This window comes from Pezoporus flaviventris, unplaced genomic scaffold (genome assembly GCF_033815535.1).
Source record: "Pezoporus flaviventris isolate CSIRO_AGI_PZ_B2104156 unplaced genomic scaffold, CSIRO_AGI_Pfla_v1 ptg000143l, whole genome shotgun sequence".
In the NCBI taxonomy this organism is placed as follows: Eukaryota; Metazoa; Chordata; class Aves; order Psittaciformes; family Psittacidae; genus Pezoporus; species Pezoporus flaviventris.
Window position 1 is genome coordinate 64,815 of NW_026892691.1, and position 18,871 is coordinate 83,685.

The 18,871-nt window shown below is 40.6% G+C and overlaps 1 protein-coding gene across 1 annotated transcript in view; it reads left to right on the forward strand.

The window, feature by feature from the left end:
* The window catches only part of LOC133282832 (protein kinase C-binding protein NELL1-like), a 74,028-nt gene extending 56,287 nt beyond the window's left edge, over positions 1-17,741 (forward strand). Inside the window, exons 4-7 of the mRNA XM_061479160.1 lie at positions 5,993-6,186; positions 12,396-12,572; positions 14,294-14,518; positions 15,790-17,741. Of these exons, the coding sequence (XP_061335144.1) occupies positions 5,993-6,186; positions 12,396-12,572; positions 14,294-14,518; positions 15,790-15,840 (647 nt within the window). The 3' untranslated portion in view covers positions 15,841-17,741. The remainder of the gene's footprint in view (positions 1-5,992; positions 6,187-12,395; positions 12,573-14,293; positions 14,519-15,789) is intronic.
* Positions 17,742-18,871: the final 1,130 nt, after the last annotated feature.

Below are 18,871 nucleotides of genomic sequence, written 5' to 3' on the forward strand. Positions count from 1 at the left end.
AGCTCCTCCCACCGAAACCCACAGCCAAGATACACCTTTTCTTAGAATTAACACGTTGTTTTAGTTCTAGCGATCTTTCTTCTATAAGATGGTTTATTTGTTCCCTCTTTTTGAGCCTCCCTTCTAGGTCTTGAAAGACCTGCTCTGCTTGCAGGTGCCACCCTAATGCTCCTAGTGATTGCTTCAATGGTTGGGGCATCTTTACCACAATATGCTGGCAGAGCCAACAGCCACGTTTGCAATTTAGCAATGTATTCTGCCTCGACAGATTCACCCCAAGTCAAAGCATGCCACCAAAGCAATCCTTTGGCTTTCTGGATATTGTCCTCCTGAATATTATGCAATTCGTAAGTTACAGCTGCTGTTCTTCCTGGAATAGGAAAATTTGGGTCAACGTTAGAAATAGCTTCCTGAATCTTTGCAAAAAGGGGTTTCCAGTCTTCCTGGGGATTGTAATAGTCACTAGGTTTGGCAGGAGAAGTTGTTTGAGAAGCATCTAATTGCCTAGCAGTGATCAATGTCTGATTCAAGGCAATAGTTGTTCCCCAAAACCCCTTTATTAAATCTAAATAATGATCCCCCAAAGCACATGAGTGTTTCTTGAATCATTATTAAGAAACGGAGTCAAGACAACTTCAGTGTGATCAATCGCTCTATTTCAGGAAAGAGGTCATCAGGAAGTTTTTCAATACTAGACAAAGGCTGAATAATTACAGGATCCATATATAAATGAGAAACAATACAGATTTCAGTATCACAAGGTACAGCATAAAGCAACAGCAATACAATCATAAATATGCCTTGGTTCTGAGCTCCCGTGGAGGTGTTTGTGGGAGAGACAAAATACACCGTGTATTTTGTCCTGCAAGGTTGTAGCCAGATCTCACTGTTAGAGTAGCTCTTGCGGGGAAGAGAGAGCCTGGATGATGGTGTGACTCAGTAGCCTGTGAAAGAAAAGCAGCCGTGCTTGAGGCTCAAGTCTGAATGGATTTAAAATCAACTCCTGAAGCTTTCATATATTCCATAGTATGCTGCAATATTGACTGTTACCTAGATTAGAAAGTACAAGAAAAGGAGGCTTGTTCTTAGTTTATTGTGCCCCTTTTCTATGTAAATCAAAAAGCTAGACCCATTCTTCGAAAATCTTCCTATGTGCCTGAAAAATGCTTTTCTGTTGTTTGCATCAGAGTATCCCCAGACCAACTCTAGCACCTGCTGGTTTATGACTTGGTTCTGTTCTGCTCATAGAATTTCTTAAAGCTCCTAATATGAGAGTCTGTGTCTGTGGGTTTTATCCTGCACAGTAAAATTCTCTTTCTTATTTTATTTGGTAAATTCTGATTCTTGTCTTCTTAGAGAAAAGTGCATTACATGTCTTCCAGGTAATTCTGTTTAGTCATTCCTATATTTCTAGAAAGCATCGGTAAATCCTATATTCAGAATCTAATTTACTGCGCAGTGCTCTTTAATAGACCATTATGCCTCTGTAGCATGGAAGTACTATCATAAAATATTTTCTAAGTAAAAGTGAGTCTGTTTAGAAATTTTCCTTTTCTTCATGATGACTCCAAATAACTTCAATTTAGAAACAAGGTAAATACATTAAGTGCCAAGTTGCCTGTGAAAAATGATTTATCAAAACAGCATTTAGTGAACTTGTATATACATTGACTTGGGAGCCCAGCATACATTTTTCACATTAACATTATACTGTAATGGTTTAATATACCAGAACAGTTAAAATTAGCACATTAGTAGGATTCTTTCTTCTGCAACAGCTTATCAGAGTATTACAGAGCACCACAGTGCATGACTTGCTTGCACACATTTATTAAGGTGCTGTAGAAAAATAATACCATTAAAACCTGAATAGCCTTGAAAACTAAGCAGTGAAGGTAGTGATTTGTTTGAAATTCCAGTGAAACTGAGTTAATGAACTTGTGTTGATATGTACAGTCATGCTTGTCTCCTACCCCATTCACACACAGTGGCCATGGGACCCCTCATGGTATCTGAGGCAAATTACTTCTTGTTACAGCCAAAAAGAGTGGAAAAGGAAATTGCATCTCTGGGGATTATCTCTGGGGATTCCATTTTGATCCTGACTTCTTGTCTGCCTGTGTTACCAGGCTGTCTTAATGTGCTTTGAGAGTATATTGAGAAAAGAGCACATCTCAGGTGGTTTGTTTTCTTTCTTTTCCCATACACAAAATGAGACTAGTTGCACTGGGGCTAAAATACATATGGCCAGTTACATGTTGCCATACATTTGTTTGAAGCAGCACAGGTTGGGAATGTAAAAGAATGAGGTTTTATGATAGCCCTGTGCAACGTTTGAGGTGGCATCTCTCACCGACGATCGCTTTGCTGTTGGCTATGCGTTGTTGATAGAAAATAGCATAGAGCTGGCATGCAAGCAAGTTTCTGATTATGGTAATTTCCAGTATATCCTCACTTTTCCTAGAAAAGGAACTATATGGAGTGGGAAAGTAAAGCTTTGCCACCTTTCCTTCAGTTAATTAATAGCTTTTGCCATAGATTATCTCAATATAATGAATAAGAGTGCAAAGTCCTATTCTACCTGTGAAGATGAGATTGTTTTGATGAAAGAATTTACATATACCCCCCAAACTCAAGAGAAGATATGTTGTTTTGTGCTGTATATAGGGAAAGACTATGTAGTCCCCTGCTATTTCACGTATACACTTGACCATTGTTCTTTGAAGTTGCTTGATTTATAAATGAATATTTCATCTTCCTACCTAGTGTTGTTATATTGGGAAACAAGATTTGTGTACAATTTTGCCTTGCCCATTATTAAATGTTTCAGTTTTGGGCCCGCATCTTCTGAGAGCAGTTGTGGAAAAGCAAATGAAACCTGAGGGGAAAGTGAGGAACTTGAGCTGAGCAAGGATTTGAATAGTAGAAAAATAATCTATATGCAAGAGTATTGTCATTGAGTTTTCATATTAATTAGAATACATTGGTTTGGACATTTTCAGAGTTTTCAACTAGACTAGTTTTTCAACAGCTGAGCAGACATATTGATTCTGGTCGTTAAGAGAAATTTCAAATTAAATAGGAGTGTTTTCTTCCATGTTTTGCACAGCTGTCTCCGTGCTGATCTCATGTTGATCTGAGCAAATCCATTTGATCTCCATTAAACTGAAATACTATCGTAAGCTAACTGGGAGCTAACAATAGAGGAGAATTTGTCTGGGTTTTTTCCTTCCCCACTTCCTCCTCCTTCCACCCAATCTGATTTGAGGCTGAAAGACTGAAAGGAACAAGAACATATTACACTTGGAACTTCATTTCCTCATGACTGGGAATATTGGCTGTTTGTTATGACTTTTAGAAATGGAATCAGTGACAAGAAGAAACTGCCAAAGGGATGTTCTCAGAAATGAGCTCTATTAAAAGTTCAGCGGGAAATGAATACAGTGTCTCAGACTTTTATATTTGATGACCGAAACTTAAATAATAAATGCCATAAAATAATAAGAAACCATCATTTGCATCAAGAACATTAAAAAAAAAAAAAAAGGAACAAACTGAGCAGCAACTAGAAATTGATGTTCACACTGTTACTTGGCTTTGCTTGATTGGCTTCTTTGTCAAGAATGTCCTACTTACCTGTTTGGGCCACTCTTCATGAGGCATCCTTTTTGTGCATGCTAAACAGAGAACAGGGTGTTCTTCCCTTTTGGATATGTAGAACAAATTAAGTTGGCTTTGTCCAATGTGAACAGCTCTGTAGTACTGAGAATATGAATAATGTTAGTTTCTGTAATTGCTAACATCTGGCTTTCCATAAATCTGTTAAATTACATGAAAGCAGAATTAGATTTCTGCGTCATAAGTAGAGCAATTACATAGAACTCTGTAGGCAATATGGCTTTGTATTCATCTGTGAAATCCTTTTTAGTTTTGAAATGTGAAAGCTACCCTTCTAATGTGCACTGTGATCCTACTACATCCTATGTGTGTATATATATATATACATACATACATATATATATATACACACTCTGTTCAAGCAGCATTTAATATGGTGGGAATGATGATGCTTGTAGAAATCACCAAAGTGAATGCTTCATTTATACTTTTGTCTTCAATGTAAAATACTATTCAAAGTTTATTGAAAGGAAAATGGGATATTTTAAAGAATATTTCAAGCCTTTCAGTAGCTGTTTGCATATAATTAATTTCATACCAGTTCATTCATAGCTCTCTTCATTTCACTCTTCATGGTTTTTACCTCCTGTGATACTCTGGCACTTGTTAAACAATGAGCTGCAAGTTTTAATTTCTGCTAGTGTAGCACCTTTTACACCACAGATAGTGGACCTTTCAAATACTCGGTAGTGCTAAGCCAGGCATTAGAGTAGCAATGATCTTTTTTGGCAATTAAGACTGTCAGGGCAGCAAAGTACACCATTTTCAAGGAAGTCTGAGAGAAGAAGCAATTGAATGATGCTGTCAGGCCACTGGCAACATTAAGGCAAAGGACTGGCCCTTTGGTTAGCTCAGGAGTGAAGCTCTGTGGAGGCTGAGTTTTTATCCTATCAAATGCAAGGGCACTACCATATTGCCACTTGTTCCTTGACTATTTACAAATTGAAATCAGGGATTCTGCTAAAAAGGTCAGAGGTAATTTTGTGGTTTGATTGTTGTAGAGAGTTTCCTTCAGCAGATGGAGTGAACTGTTAATGTCTTTTTTAAGTTCTGGCTTTCTGAGGAGATGACTCATGAGCTCACAGCACTTACTTACCCAAAAAAGTAGGGCAACTGATCATCACATCCCACCTAAATTGGACTTGAGGACATTTTTCTTTGTAAATTCTATTGAATTTTTAAATTTGCTTTTTTAGAGAGGAATTATAAGTATTTCTGGATATTATTGACCATTTATAAATTTCACACTAGCAATAAATTCATTTTAAATGGTAAGTGTGGTGGCTTTTCCTTGTAATTTCTGAATTCATAGAATAGAATTCTGCAATTTTCATGGTAGAAACCATCACCTACTTCTAAAAGATTTTCCTCTTCAGCCTTCCTGCTGCTATTGGTACAGTTTTAACTGTTGGTGTTGGAACAAAAGACACCCACCAGTTTACTGGGCAATCTGTCAATATATTGTTCACGAACTGTTCAAAGTTATTTTCTGAAATAAACACCTGATTTTAACAATGTGCTTAACAATCGCATGCCTTTCACTGCTAGAAAAAGAGCGCTGCCTTAGCTCCCTAGGTAAATTCACATTGAATAATTATATTTTACCCTCCAAAAGAAGTTTTAATGGGTACTGTAATTCACTTTTCTCTAGTGTATAATGATATTCTTTTCTTACTTCTTTATGTCATTGCTAAATCATACTTTTCCTGGTTTGCTTTGTTCTAAGACCTTTTCCTGTATAAGATGCCTCTGTTTTATTTCCTTTTTTTTTTATTTTTGTTTATTTATTAATGTATTTTTTTAATTCACATACCTTCCAGCAAGGAGAAAAGGATGCAATTGACTGCTTTTAGTATGGGAAATGTTAATCATGCTAGGAATTTATGAAGAATAGAATAGTGCACTTGTATTTTGATGTGAAATCCAGAACAGAGAGAGTTCTAGTTGACAGAAAGTCACTCTGATTGTTCTTTAGTTTCTAGTCACTGGGAAATCATTGTACACCCTTGTCTGAAGGTTCAAATTCATCTTTGATACGCGGTTCCACTGGGTACGTCAGACTCAGCATTTAAAGTTAAGCTGCTGGAGACAGGTTAAGAATTCTTGGTGGAATCAAAACAAACACTGACAAATAAACTTAAAAACCACCCAAACAAACCCAGTGTTTAATGTCGAGCAAGTAAATATGGAAGGAATGAGAAGGAAGGCACCGTCTTCCAGCAGCAAGGCAGATGAGCTGTAATTACTTAATATGGAAATGAAATCTGCCCTTTGAAAAACATGCCCAAAGCACTGTAAATGTGCTGTTTTGCAGATATCGATGAGTGTGCCTTAAAGACCCACACATGCTGGAACGACTCGGCCTGTGTGAACCTGGCAGGAGGCTTTGATTGCCTTTGTCCGACCGGACCATCCTGCACTGGAGACTGTCCCCATGAAGGCGGCTTCAAGCGGAATGGGCAAGTGTGGACGCTGCGGGAGGACAGATGCTCCGTTTGCTCCTGCAAGGTGAGATCCAGATGGTCTAGGGTTCAGGAAGCCTTTAATTCTCTGTGCTCCTGTCAGAAACCCAATAGTGCAGCGCTAATGGTGTTGGCAAAACACTAGCCTAAAGCCAAGGCACTGAGGGAAATGGTGAGCTCTGCTGTGGCACTGGTGCAATTCTCCTGGGAAGTCATCTTTTATTTTGCACAACCACAGACCCATCTGAATAATGGCTAACCCTGCTGAGCTTCTACCATGGCACTCAGTGGGCCATGTCTTGATGAGGCTCTTGCATTACCCTTTAGCATGACGTGCAGGTGATCAGCATGCTTACTGGAGATGTTGGAAACTGTTTTCAGTTTCTCTTTCACATGAGCATGCATCTCTCAGGACAAGCCATCTTCCTGTTGGTGGTGTTTTCCTTTACTTGGAGTGCATGTGAATTAACTGGGTGAGAAGCAGGGCCTGAGTATGAGCCAAAGCTTAGAGGACCTAGCAGCAGGCACTTAATTTTCTGAAGGGAAGAAGGGTGAAGGCAGCTTCCTCCTCTTCATCCCAGCTTGGCTCTCCCACTTCATCAGTGCAGCTCTCTGCATTTTTGGAGAAGTCAGGCATAGTATGTGTAGATCTACCTTAGAGTTAACGCTGAGATCAGGTTTCTTGTTTTTCCCACTGGAAATTACCAGGCTTTTTCTGAATAACAAAGTTAAAAGAACATTTGTCTCTGCTTTCCTCATTCTCACTAGTTAAAAGAGCAATGGTCTCATTGAAATTAGAAGGATTTTAGGAATGTACCGATCTGAGAAGTAGTTGGTCATTTATGACCACTTTGATCTAGCACATTCATAGCACTGGTAAAGCTGTCCTTAGCCACAGCAGAGCTCTACTGGCCTGTTCATAAGTGTAAATAAAATGAGATTTTGGCCACTGTGAGAAGCTGAACACAGAGCATGAGAACTGGCTTATCAGTCACTATGTCTACATGCTGATGAGCCACAGAAGCGTTAGAGAGTTTGAGGGGAACAAGGGAGACGAGTTGTTTTGAAGGTGCGAGAAACTGAAGGCTTTATCATTTCTGTATTGCAATAGTATGTCAGAAGGGAAAGTTAAGACTTTAGGGTGGATAGAACCTGAAAGTACACTGGGCTCCAAAGGGAACATGTTCTTGTTAGTTATTATATTTTTTACTTCAAGTAGCCTCCAGATCCTAAAATTCCTCCCTTCAGAAGCTGAAGTCATAGAATCATTGTCTCCCAGACTTCCATCCCTTTGGGCTGGAAGGGGCCTTAAAGCTCATCCAGTTCCAAGCCCCTGTCATGGGCAGGGACACCTTCCACTAGACCAGGTTGCTCCAAGCCCCATCCAACCTGTCCTTGAGCACTGCCAGGGATGGGGCAGCCACAGCTTCTCTGGGCAACCTGTGCCAGTGCCTCAGCACCCTCACAGGGAAGAACTTCTGCCTAAGATCTCATCTCAGTCTCCCCTCTGTCAAGTTAAAGCCTTATCCTGTCCCTGCTGGCCGTTGTCCAAAGCCCCCTCCAGCTTTCTTGTTGACCCCTTTAGGCACTGGAAGCTGCTCTAAGGTGTCCCTGGAGCCTTCTCTGCTCCAGGCTCTCTCAGCATGTCCTCCAGCCCTGATCATTCATTATACTTCTGACTCAAAATTTTAAATGATTCTACTCACTTGTTTTATCTAGGAGACAAACCAACATTTTAGATTTAACATGATGTGTTTTCTTTTGTCTCTTCTTTTGGTATGGTTATTTTTGGAGAAGTCAGATAGATATATTTTGGGCATTGGCTGAAACGTATAGATCCCATCTTGAAAATGTTTTAACTTGGACTCTGGTGCAAAGATAATTAAATACCTTACTTAACTGTGAAGTTCATTAAAGTTATTTGTGGAGTAGTATACCATGGAATGTGGTAAATTTTATAATGAAGCAGTTTCATTGCTGAACAGGAGATTATTTCAGTTTATATCAGACCCAGTCTCTTCAAACCATCCTTGTTCATCTGAGTGATTATGAATATTACAAAACCATAAGTTCTAAAAACTATGAATTAATATTGTACCTTAAATATATTTGATGTCTCTTCTACAGGCATCTGCCTGAACTCCTGTAGATTCAATACACAGTCAAATTTAAGATTCATAAAAATTGAGCCTGGGGAAAAGCAGACAGCTGGGAATGGGAAGATGTGCCAAGGAGATGTATATTCCCAAGGGCAAGAAGAGTTTGGGGATTTGGTTTCTACAGGGTCTGATTTCTGTCTGGACTGGCCTTGAGGCTCCATAGAAATTCTAGTCACATTTTACAGCAATTGCCTGTGTGTCAGTTTTTCCTTTGGTAAGAATAATTTTGTGATCATGCCGCTGATGCTTATGACACATGTAGAACTGATTCAGTGAGGAAGGTGGGGAAAGAGAGGTGCTAGTAAGATGCTTCATGTTATTACCCACCAAAAGAAAGTTGCTTTCTATATATTTCTCAATTTTCTCTATATTTCTCAATGCTACTATGGAGCTGCAAAGATGAGACATAGCTTAAGAGTCTTTGTGTCAGTGTGGTATAGAGATAAAAATGTTTTTTAAAGGCATGGAACTAATGGGGTTGTAGATAAAACACAGATGCTTAAAGAATAAAGAGAGTAGCAGTGTATTATGATTACCAAAAGGTTTCTGGCAAAATCACTGGGCTTTGTCAGTGTTCTGAAATACAGAGAGTAAAGGCAACATAAAAGGTTAGCTGCTCCCAGGAGGTAAGGGCACAGGAGCTCAGAGAAGCACAGAACTACCAATGCTGTCACCAGCTGAAAGGGGAATTTGAAAACTCTGAAAGCTTGGAAACAGAATTGGAGCAAAGCACACAGGTTGTTGTTAGCTGTTGTTAATCAGCACTCCATTGTGGAGACAAGAGGGACTGCCATTGTTGAGGGCACAGGGTTGCCTAGATGCCTGGCACAGCCCCACACGCCTGGAGCTGGTTATCCTGGCAGCAAGGCTGCGTGCTGAGCTTCTGTTTGATGCCCACCCTCAGGACAGGGTGAAGATGCTTGCGCTTTCCCACCTTCAGGAATGGAGGTTTAGTCATCACTCTCTATCAGGGAAAGCTTTGGGCTCTCTTCTTTGGCCACTTGCTGAAAGGGGAGGGTGATTCTTTCCTTGGCTTTTGTGGGAAGGTTTATTCACAGCATTGCATCTGGACCTGTGTTTGGTGAAACAGGCCACTTCTGGTTTTCCTTATGGTTCACTCATGCTGCTGAGCAAGAAATTAAAGCTGGTTTATTCCTTTGCTAAAGTAGCTAACTAGCCACAAGTACAGAATCCTTAGATATCTTAATTTGATACAGAACAGAAAAAAGACTATAGGGCAACCTAGTCCTATGCTCTGTGGTTGGCAAAACAGTTCAGATCCATGTTAACCCCGCATGTTTTCTACATTTCCATAATTCTGTGTTCTCTTCAGCTTTCCCTGCTATAAGAAGCAAGAAATTATAAAAATAACTTTATTTATTCTTACAACAGAAATTAATATTCTAATCAATTCAAAACTATGAGTAAATGCAGCAGTGGCACTGACTGACATGGGTGTTGTGATTCCCTGTTGCTGGTTTTATATATGTTGCATTGTGACGAAGACTGACTTTCCTGAAATCCAAGAGCCAAATGCAGATTCCTACATGAAACCATAACCAAAACAGTCACACCTGCTGCATGCTGTGGTTATGATTATTTTATCTGCCTGTGGAAAAGACATCCTGGGCTGCTGTCACTCTTTTTAGTAATCACTTTTTGAAAGGAACAGGGGAAGTAAATTCCCCTTTAATAGATACCTCTTTATTTCGTGGAATGGAAAACTTTTTTCCTTCTTAGTTCAGATTCAGGACAAGGTTTGGATGAGAATGTGGAAAAACTGCAATGTTGTGAAGTTGCTTTAGGAATTGTACAGTTGGGATCCAGAGCAGAATATAGCTTCATTTCTTTTACAGCTCTCCCTTCCAATTGGCTGCAGGGGATGCTTTGCTTGAGTAAGGACTAATCCAGTACCAAGCACTGAATGCAAAAGAAGCTCATGTCACAACTGTTCAGTAATCTCCTAACGAAGTGTGATTTCAGTTCCCAGCCTATGTGTGGCACTTTAGTCTGTTGGCTCACTTACAGTAAGAGGTGTAATTTCAAACACAATAGTCCATCCAATTTTCATAACTAGAATTAGAATCAATTTGTTTTTCTGTGATGCAAAGAAAATATATCATTTTCTCTTTATGTGCTGTCGTGGTTTAAACCCAGTCAGGTAACTCGTTCGCTCACTTCCAGTGAGTGGTGCCGAGCTGACAACAATCAAGGTCCGTGTCCGTCTCCCCCACCCGCACCGGGGCTCTCCCCTTCCCCGCTCCCGGAGGAACGGGGAGGAGGATCGAGAGAGTGCAACTCCTACGGGTTGAGACAAGAACAGTCCAGCAACAAATCACCACCGCTACTATCAGCTAAAACAGTGATAAGGGAAAATAACAAGGGAAGAGAATACGATACCACCGGCCAAGAAAACGAGTTCCACCCGGAAGCCCATGTCCTTCCGGGTAACTCCCAGTTACCCCCCACCCCGGGCATGACGTGCTGTGGTATGGAATACCTCCCCGGCTAGCCCGGGTCAGGCGCCCCGTCTCTGCTTCCTCACAGCCTCCCCTCCTCCCTGGCAGAGCATGAGCCTCACAGAGTCCTTGGTCAGGGTAAACATCACTTAGCAACAACCGACAACATCGGCTTCACCAACACTGTTCTCAAACTAGAAGTCAAAACACAGCACTGCACCAGTTAACACAAAGGAAAAAACATGACTGCTACTGCTGAACCCAGGACAATTCTTCTGTTTTTCTCAAACAGTTCCATTTAATGGTCTTTAACCAAATGGGCCATCCAATACCGTAAGCAAATATTTAGCAAAATCGTATTTTGGAGAGCCTGTGGAATACAGGCCTTTTTTAATACATGAACTGAATTGTATGGATGATAAGACTATTTAGCTTTAAGCTGGTATAGTGTAGATCCAGATTTAGAGCAGAACCAGTGGTAAATTCAGAGCAATGAAGGGCAGGGGGGTTGGAACTAGATGATCTTAAGGTCCTTTCCAACTGTCGTGGTTTAAACCCAGTCAGGTAACTTGTTCACTCACTCCCAGTGAGTGGGGCTGAGCTGACAACAATCGAGGTCCGTGTCCCCCCCCCCCACCGGGGCTCTCCCCTTCCCCGCTCCCGAAGGAACGGGAAGGAGGATCGAGAGAGTGCAACTCCTACGGGTTGAGACAAGAACAGTCCAGCAACCAACGTACAACACAAATCACCACTGTTACTATCAACTACAACAATGATAAGGGAAAATAACAAGGGAAGAGAATACGATACCACTGGCCAAGAAACGAGTCCCACCCGGAAGCCCGTGTCCTTCCGGGTAACTCCCAGTCACCCCCCACCCCGGGCATGACATGCTGTGGTATGGAATACCTCCCTGGCTAGCCCGGGTCAGGCGCCCCATCTCTGCTTCCTCCCTGGCAGAGCATGAGCCTCACAAAGTCCTTGGTCAGGGTAAACATCACTTAGCAACAACTGAAAACATCGGCTTCACCAACACTGTTCTCAGGCTGGAAGTCAAAACACAGCACTGCACCAGCTACCACAAAGGAAAAAACATGACTGCTGCTGCTGAACCCAGGACACCAACCCTAACTATTCTATAATTCTATGATTAATGCTACTGTGATTTTGCTATACTGTGCTCCTGTGAAGGTAAAGGGACCACTTTCAGGACTTGAGTAATTAAGTTATTTTCTTCACACTGATACTTTCAGTCAAAATGCTGCTAAACAAATACTATATGTATTAAGAGTGGCAACTATTTTAAGAGTTCATAGATGTAAATCGTTTCACTGTATTTCTTCTGAGATACTGTTTTCTTTTAAATTCATTAGCTGGAGACAGGAACACAGTATTCTCAGACAGGGGTGGATCCAGTAGACACTGGAACAATACTGGTATCTGAGGTATTACTCATAATTGGCAGGATCCACCATTAGTGGTGGCAACATCAAATACATTAAGAACTTAGTGTCTCTCGATGCACATATCTGTACCTTACCCAGTTTGCTGCTTGGCCCTTTGATGCACATACATGTACTGTACCCAGCTTGCTGTCTGCAGTGTGTGGCTGACCTCAGGGCAATGTGTCCTTGCAGGACGGGAGGATTTTCTGCCGGCGGACAGCCTGTGACTGCAGGAACCCCAGCGCTGATCTCTTCTGCTGCCCAGAGTGTGACACCCGCGTCACCAGCCAGTGCCTCGACCAGACGGGGCACAAGCTCTACCGCAGTGGGGACAACTGGACCTACAGCTGCCAGCAGTGCCGATGCCTGGTACGAGCGAAGCATTTCCAAAGGGGGCAACAGTAACAGAGGTTATGATGTTTAGTGAAGCGAACCTGGAAGCAGGTTCAGGGGTCCTCTTCACCTGCTTTTAAGACTGGGAATGATGATGATGCACTTCGAGAGAAATGAAAGCTGAACAATCAGTTTTCCTTCTACTGCTGAATAAGTAGCTCTAATGACCAAAATACAAGCTTGACAAAAGGTTGGACACCCTGACACTGTATTAAAGCATTAGTCTGCTTTTGAGAGCTTCTATAAGGGTGTCTGATCTTCAAATGGCTTTTAAAATATTTTTTTTCCACACGTGATGGATTTGGCTGGAGGAGTTTCAGTTTGAATTGCATCAGCTGGTGACAGCAAAATGCACAGTGCAGTTCTTTTTTGTATCAGCAAATGTTGGAAGAATGGAGTGCCAACCAGTACCATGTGATGAATTAGCAAAAATTAACCAAATGTAGAAGGGTAAAGAAAACTGGAATTCCTAGACAAACATGCAAAATAAAGAACATCTATTTTCTCATTAGGCGCTGGAGATTATTTCCGTAAAGCTTGAAGTTTTGCACAGATATACTAATTAGTGCAGCAGTGAACTTCATTAAAATTATCAAGTTTTCCATTTATATCTGTCTATATAACATAATCTTTATATATGATATTAATCAAGAGGTGTCTGAGCATCAGGAAACAAATTACTTTCAAAGCTAAGTTACTGTGAAGAGATAATTATCTGTGATGTACAGCAGTAAGCGTTGTATTCACCTAAGATTTTTATTTATGTTTGCAGAACAGCGAAGAAACATTTGCAGCCAGCAGCAATGGCAAATACTCAATTGACATGGGATACTGAGTTTGTGGCTAGCAGTTCTTTGCTTCATTTTATGATTGGGTTAACATACAGAACTAAAAGACAACAATGCCCTAAATGCCCTTACCTACATGTAAGGTTCTGTATGTGATCTTACCAGTAGCTGACGTGCTTTATGAAGCACTTGCTGATGCACTGAATGCATCTGAAGCATAATGCAAGTTATTACAGGCCTTTGCAGGTTAATTTTAGACAGAGCAATTCTCCACACAAGTGACCTGATGACTGTCTCTTCTCCAGGTTTCTACCTACTAAACAGTTTGGGTTGATTGTTTTTTTACAAAGCTAAATAATAACATACTCAGTGGAACAGAACTGGTATGGCTTTAACTATTCCTTTAGGAGTTGACAGTAAAATCAATTTCAGCTGTTGCTAGTTAGATGGATGTTTAGTGCTTCTCAAATGTACCAACCTCCATCTATCTACAGTGCCACTTTTGTGTTTAAACAGTTGCTGTGATCCTGCAGAGATGCTCATGTGGCCAGGGTTAGAGAGAGTGCATGAGTCCACAAGGCAATCACTGCAAAAATTATAGTTTACAGGCAATATTGGAACCCAGTATTTAATGCTGCCTTTAAAAACTCCAAAGAACTCAGTTTTTCCTGCTACATTGAAGATGGTGGTGATGTTTAGTTTAGACCACTCAAATGATGGTCACTACACTTCGGAAACTCCAGCTCAGTATTCAAACAGGCATTTCTCTGATCTACCAAACTGAGAGCTGATACATTAAGTTTATTCCAGTTTCAGGAAAATAAAACTTTTCTGTTAAATGGAATGCAAAAATTTGTGGTTGCTAACAAATGGCAACAACCTGAATGAGCTTTGCTTCGATTTTTACAGGAAGGAGAGGTGGATTGTTGGCCTCTCCTGTGCCCAAAGCTCAACTGCGAATACACAGCCATCTCAGAAGGAGAGTGCTGTCCCCACTGCGTCAGTGACCCCTGTCTGGCTGACAACATCACCTACGACATCAGGAAAACCTGTCTGGATGACTATGGGATCACAAGGCTTAGTGGTGCTGTATGGACAATGGTGGGATCTCCTTGTACGACCTGCAAATGCAAGGTATGATGGGCAAAGTAGAAAGGGAATGGAAATGTATGTTGCTGTGTCAAATCAGGGTCACTTTCTGCCGTTGGAAGTTCCCGTTCAGCTCTCAGGGAAGTAAATGAGAAACGAGGGCAGAAGCCTACTGAAAACTCCACACCTTTAGTGTTGTGCAGGGTGGAAACAAAACAGTTCTGTGCTTGTTGGAAACACTGAGCGCTGATGTGTAATATCCTAGTGCAGCTTCCAGACATTCTGTTGGAGAGCCCTTTAGGCATTCCCAGTGTCAAGCTAGGTGAATATTTTAATACCTACCTAATGTGGATGTTTATGACAATGTGTATTACAGAGTGGGTGAGCAGAGGCAAAAGCACTAACTAATGTTTCCCCAGGAAGGACACAAGTAGAATCACGTTGCAGCTCAGAGATGGAGGCTCTCCCCCAGCAGCAGTGGGAAGGGGATGTCATAGTTTCTGCTCCCTGATCTCATGCAGGTGTATTTAATCCCATGACTAGTGCAGAAGTGCAGGTTGCCTCCCTTGCTCCCTGCAGTGATGACCCTACTGTGCTAATATCAGAATGATTAAAATTTTGGTTTGGGTTATCTAAAATGTTCTTGTGATCCCTGTGGGAAATCAAGCTGTTTCTTCAGGGCTTTAAATTAATTGAAGGCAGCTTTTCTGCAATTCATCTGTGTTCTTCCTATTGGTTTCTGTTGGATTTAAGAAAAAGAAAAGAAAAAAGAAAAACATTTGCCCATTTGGGTCTTGCTGCTTGATGGAGTGTTTTTCTTATTATACAAGATAGTTTTGTAAATTACTAGATGTTGCAGAAAGATATTTAACAGTGGATTAAACTCCAAAGCTGTATGGTGTTTTTCCCTCTGTACATATCTGCCATAAATGAAGAACTGAACGATCTGCTTATTTCAGACAAGCAGAGAGCTTCCCATGGATTGTGTGAAAACTCTCTCTCTCCATTAACATTCTTACATGGGAGAAAAATCCAATCATCTCTTGCCTTTGTGGTGCTGTATTTTATTATGGAGACCAGTGAGTCTTTCACACCCAGGTTTCTAGTTCATGTGTAGTTCAGACCAGTTCAGTGCTATTTAGAAAAGTCAGCCTCCTCCAAAAGCCACCCCTGTTGGAACCAATGAGGAAAACCTTGGGATATTGGCTTCAGTGGTGGATGTGTCCAAGATGTATCTATCCCTGTGTGCCACCAACCCTTTGCTCTCTGTGACTTGTTCTGTAAGGTGGTTGACAGCTGCTTGTTCGTCTTTGCAGAATGGGAACATCTGCTGCTCTGTGGATTTAGAGTGTCTCAGCAATAACTGACATAGTCAGATGGGACTTTGCCAAGAGGGGGACCGAGGAAGATGACCACCCGAAATGAAGTTGTGTGCGTTGGTGTTTTGTACAACAGACAGTTACCAAAGTCTCCACATGAGGAAGATGTTTGGGAGTTGCCTTTGGGACCCACCACTATGCTCATCCTCACCACCCTTGTCTGGGTGGATTACAGTACAGCGCATACAAGTCAGTGGTTGTTACAGAGTTTTCAGTGTTGTAAATGACACACTTCTTCTGTCAAGAAATTTGCAAATATGTTTAAATTATTTCATGGTTAAACTACTGCTGTATTTTTGGTTTAATTTGTATATTGACAACATGCTAGAATTCAACTCTTCTTACTTTGCATCTAGATTTTACGAATAAGACAGCCTGTTGTGATTTTGTCCCATGATATCATATACTTAGTTACAAGGTCCCTGTTAGATGTATTTATGAAAATATGTATGTATGTACAGTCAGATTGCATAGTCCTTATATTTCACAGCTGTCCAACCTTTTAAAGCAGTCAAAGGTATATTTGATTGGACAGAATGGAAGTAATCAAAATAAGTCTGTCTTAAAAAATTATAAAATTCAATGCCATGAACTTCATGGCAAAAAAGGCACTTTCTTCTCCCAAATGTGCAGAGCAGCAGCAAGACTCCTACAAGAAATGGAACTAAAACCAGATTCCACTGCCAATTCAACACATGTTCAGGAAAGAATCACCAGTCATTGTCAGTGTTCTCTTTTGCAAGAGAAACTGCAAGTGCTAGAAGAGGGTGAGGAGTTGCAGATTATGCAGTGATAAAACAGGCAGAGACCCTTAAGGTCATCTAATTCAAATTGAGTAGGTTAAAATTTGCTTTGAGTCGTAACATCATTGATGAGTTCATTGTTTTTCCTCTCTTGTGTTCACTGTAATAATGATGTCTGCCATTCTCAGGTACTGCTGCCCTAATGAAAAAGTGCAGAAACACCTGCACCAGCAGCATGCAGGACAGGAGACCTTAACACTCGATAACTTTTATTACCCTATTCACAGCTCAGAAACAGGTTTTCTCTGGTTACATGTTGACATTCAGAAATACTTAGTTTTAAATTTACCTGCAGTGCTGGGGAGTACCGAAGTTTAGACAGCAATACAAATTAAAACTCTTAGCCCTGTATTGAGATTAGTTTAGATTCTCTTCAGCTAATGCCTATTTTTGCCATGAGGCTAGAAAGTTTGTGGCGTTAGAACAAGAATATATTTCTCCGATGATGGCATCTGCAGCTTAAATGTCACCTTTTTAATGTGCTCTTGTGTTTTGTTCTGCTCTTTCATGTAGTGTTTTTTGCTTTTTATTTATTTAATTAAACACACTGAGTATATGGAAAAGTACAGAAATGAGTATAGTGGCTACAGTTTGGGAAGTACATTTGTGAGTTTTCCATGTGGAAAATGTGAAACTGATTAACAAGAATGAAGTGTGACTATACAGTGACATTAGTCATCTTTTGAATGAAGTATTATTATGTTTCTTATCAGGGGACAGTGACAAAAGAATATAAACACTCCTTTCAATCATTTGGACAACTTCATTCCCATTCTTTAAACAGGATTTGTTTTATCCAACAGGTTTGTGTGGTGAAGGTAAATTTATTTTCTTAAAATGCCCCATCAATTTCAGTTACTCATGTATTGACTATATTTGCATTGCCCTAATGATTGTATAATAAGGGAAAGAGTTGTGTTTTATATGATACTCAAAGGATGTTTGTAAATCATAATGTCAGCTCATTTTGTATATCACATTGTAAAACCCAATGGTAATTCAGTTGGATGAGAGATTCAGTGGGCTGAGATATAAAGGGGAATGATATAAAACTTGTGGGCATCTAAATAAACTCCTGTGTACAGATTGCTTTCCCTCAGTGTTATTAGCTGAGTTTTCAGACACTAATCCCTGTCCTTTCCAGGCTTGAACTCCGGGTGTTGCTAAAAGGAGAAAGAGTGTTCGCCAGAGATGTAGCACCAGAGTTGCAAGAAATGCTTCATTTATACTTACTCAGACAAAATGATATATTCCAGTGTGTCACACCAATTCCTGAAGCTCTGTAAATGGGATGAAAGACAGTTCAGGGGCTGAAAATTGTTCTTATCCCATGTACTTTGTAGCAGCAAAGCCCTTTCCCAGGACACTTTCTGGAAGCTCCAGCTGTTGTTAGGATCATGCTCAGCAGGAGCACAGAAGTTCACATTTTTCCACCACACAGACCAATTTTCTTTCCGAACTCAAATGCAGATTAATTCACTAAACCCCTTTCAGAACATTTTATAGAGCATTATGTGTCATTATCTCTGGAGTGATACAGCTTGAATTGTTTACACAAAGTGCAAATATTGACACAGACCTGTTTGTTTCTGTTGCATTTTAAGCAGTTTCCCTGACTGTGAACAACTTTTCCTTAGGAAGCAGTTTGATCACTAATCACATCACATTTACCTCCAGAGTACTCAGGAGCCACAGCCCAGCTTAAAGAGCGCATTGAGGAAAAATGTGTTCCTCTGTGATCAAGGTAAGAACTTTGAAGACCTCTTTCTTGAAGAAATTCCCTATTCCATATAAACCTATGGGCACTGCAGGTAAAATGCTGGGGAAAAAAGATAATAATCCAGTTTATTATAATAATTTCTGAAAGATTTCCAGTTTGTGACACAGACCTTCTCTCTGCTCAGAAGAGAACAACAATAATAGTAATGTGAGGGGGAACTACCAGTATCACTGTGTGAAAGGAAGCTTGCTCTTAGTTAAGGGACTTGGTCAAAACTTTCACTGTAAGCAGTTGGAATTTTGTACCTGTTTCTACTTCTTTAACCTATAAAGGAATATTTTCCCTGCATCTAACACTTCTGATGACAAAAAAAATGTATAAGTGAGAAACAGAAAATGAGAATTCCACCTCTAGGAAAATGTCTTTGCCTCTTCCTTTTGGCGAAAAGCTCAGCCTAGGCAGTAAACCAGAGCATTGTACTGGGTCTTGTGGGGGA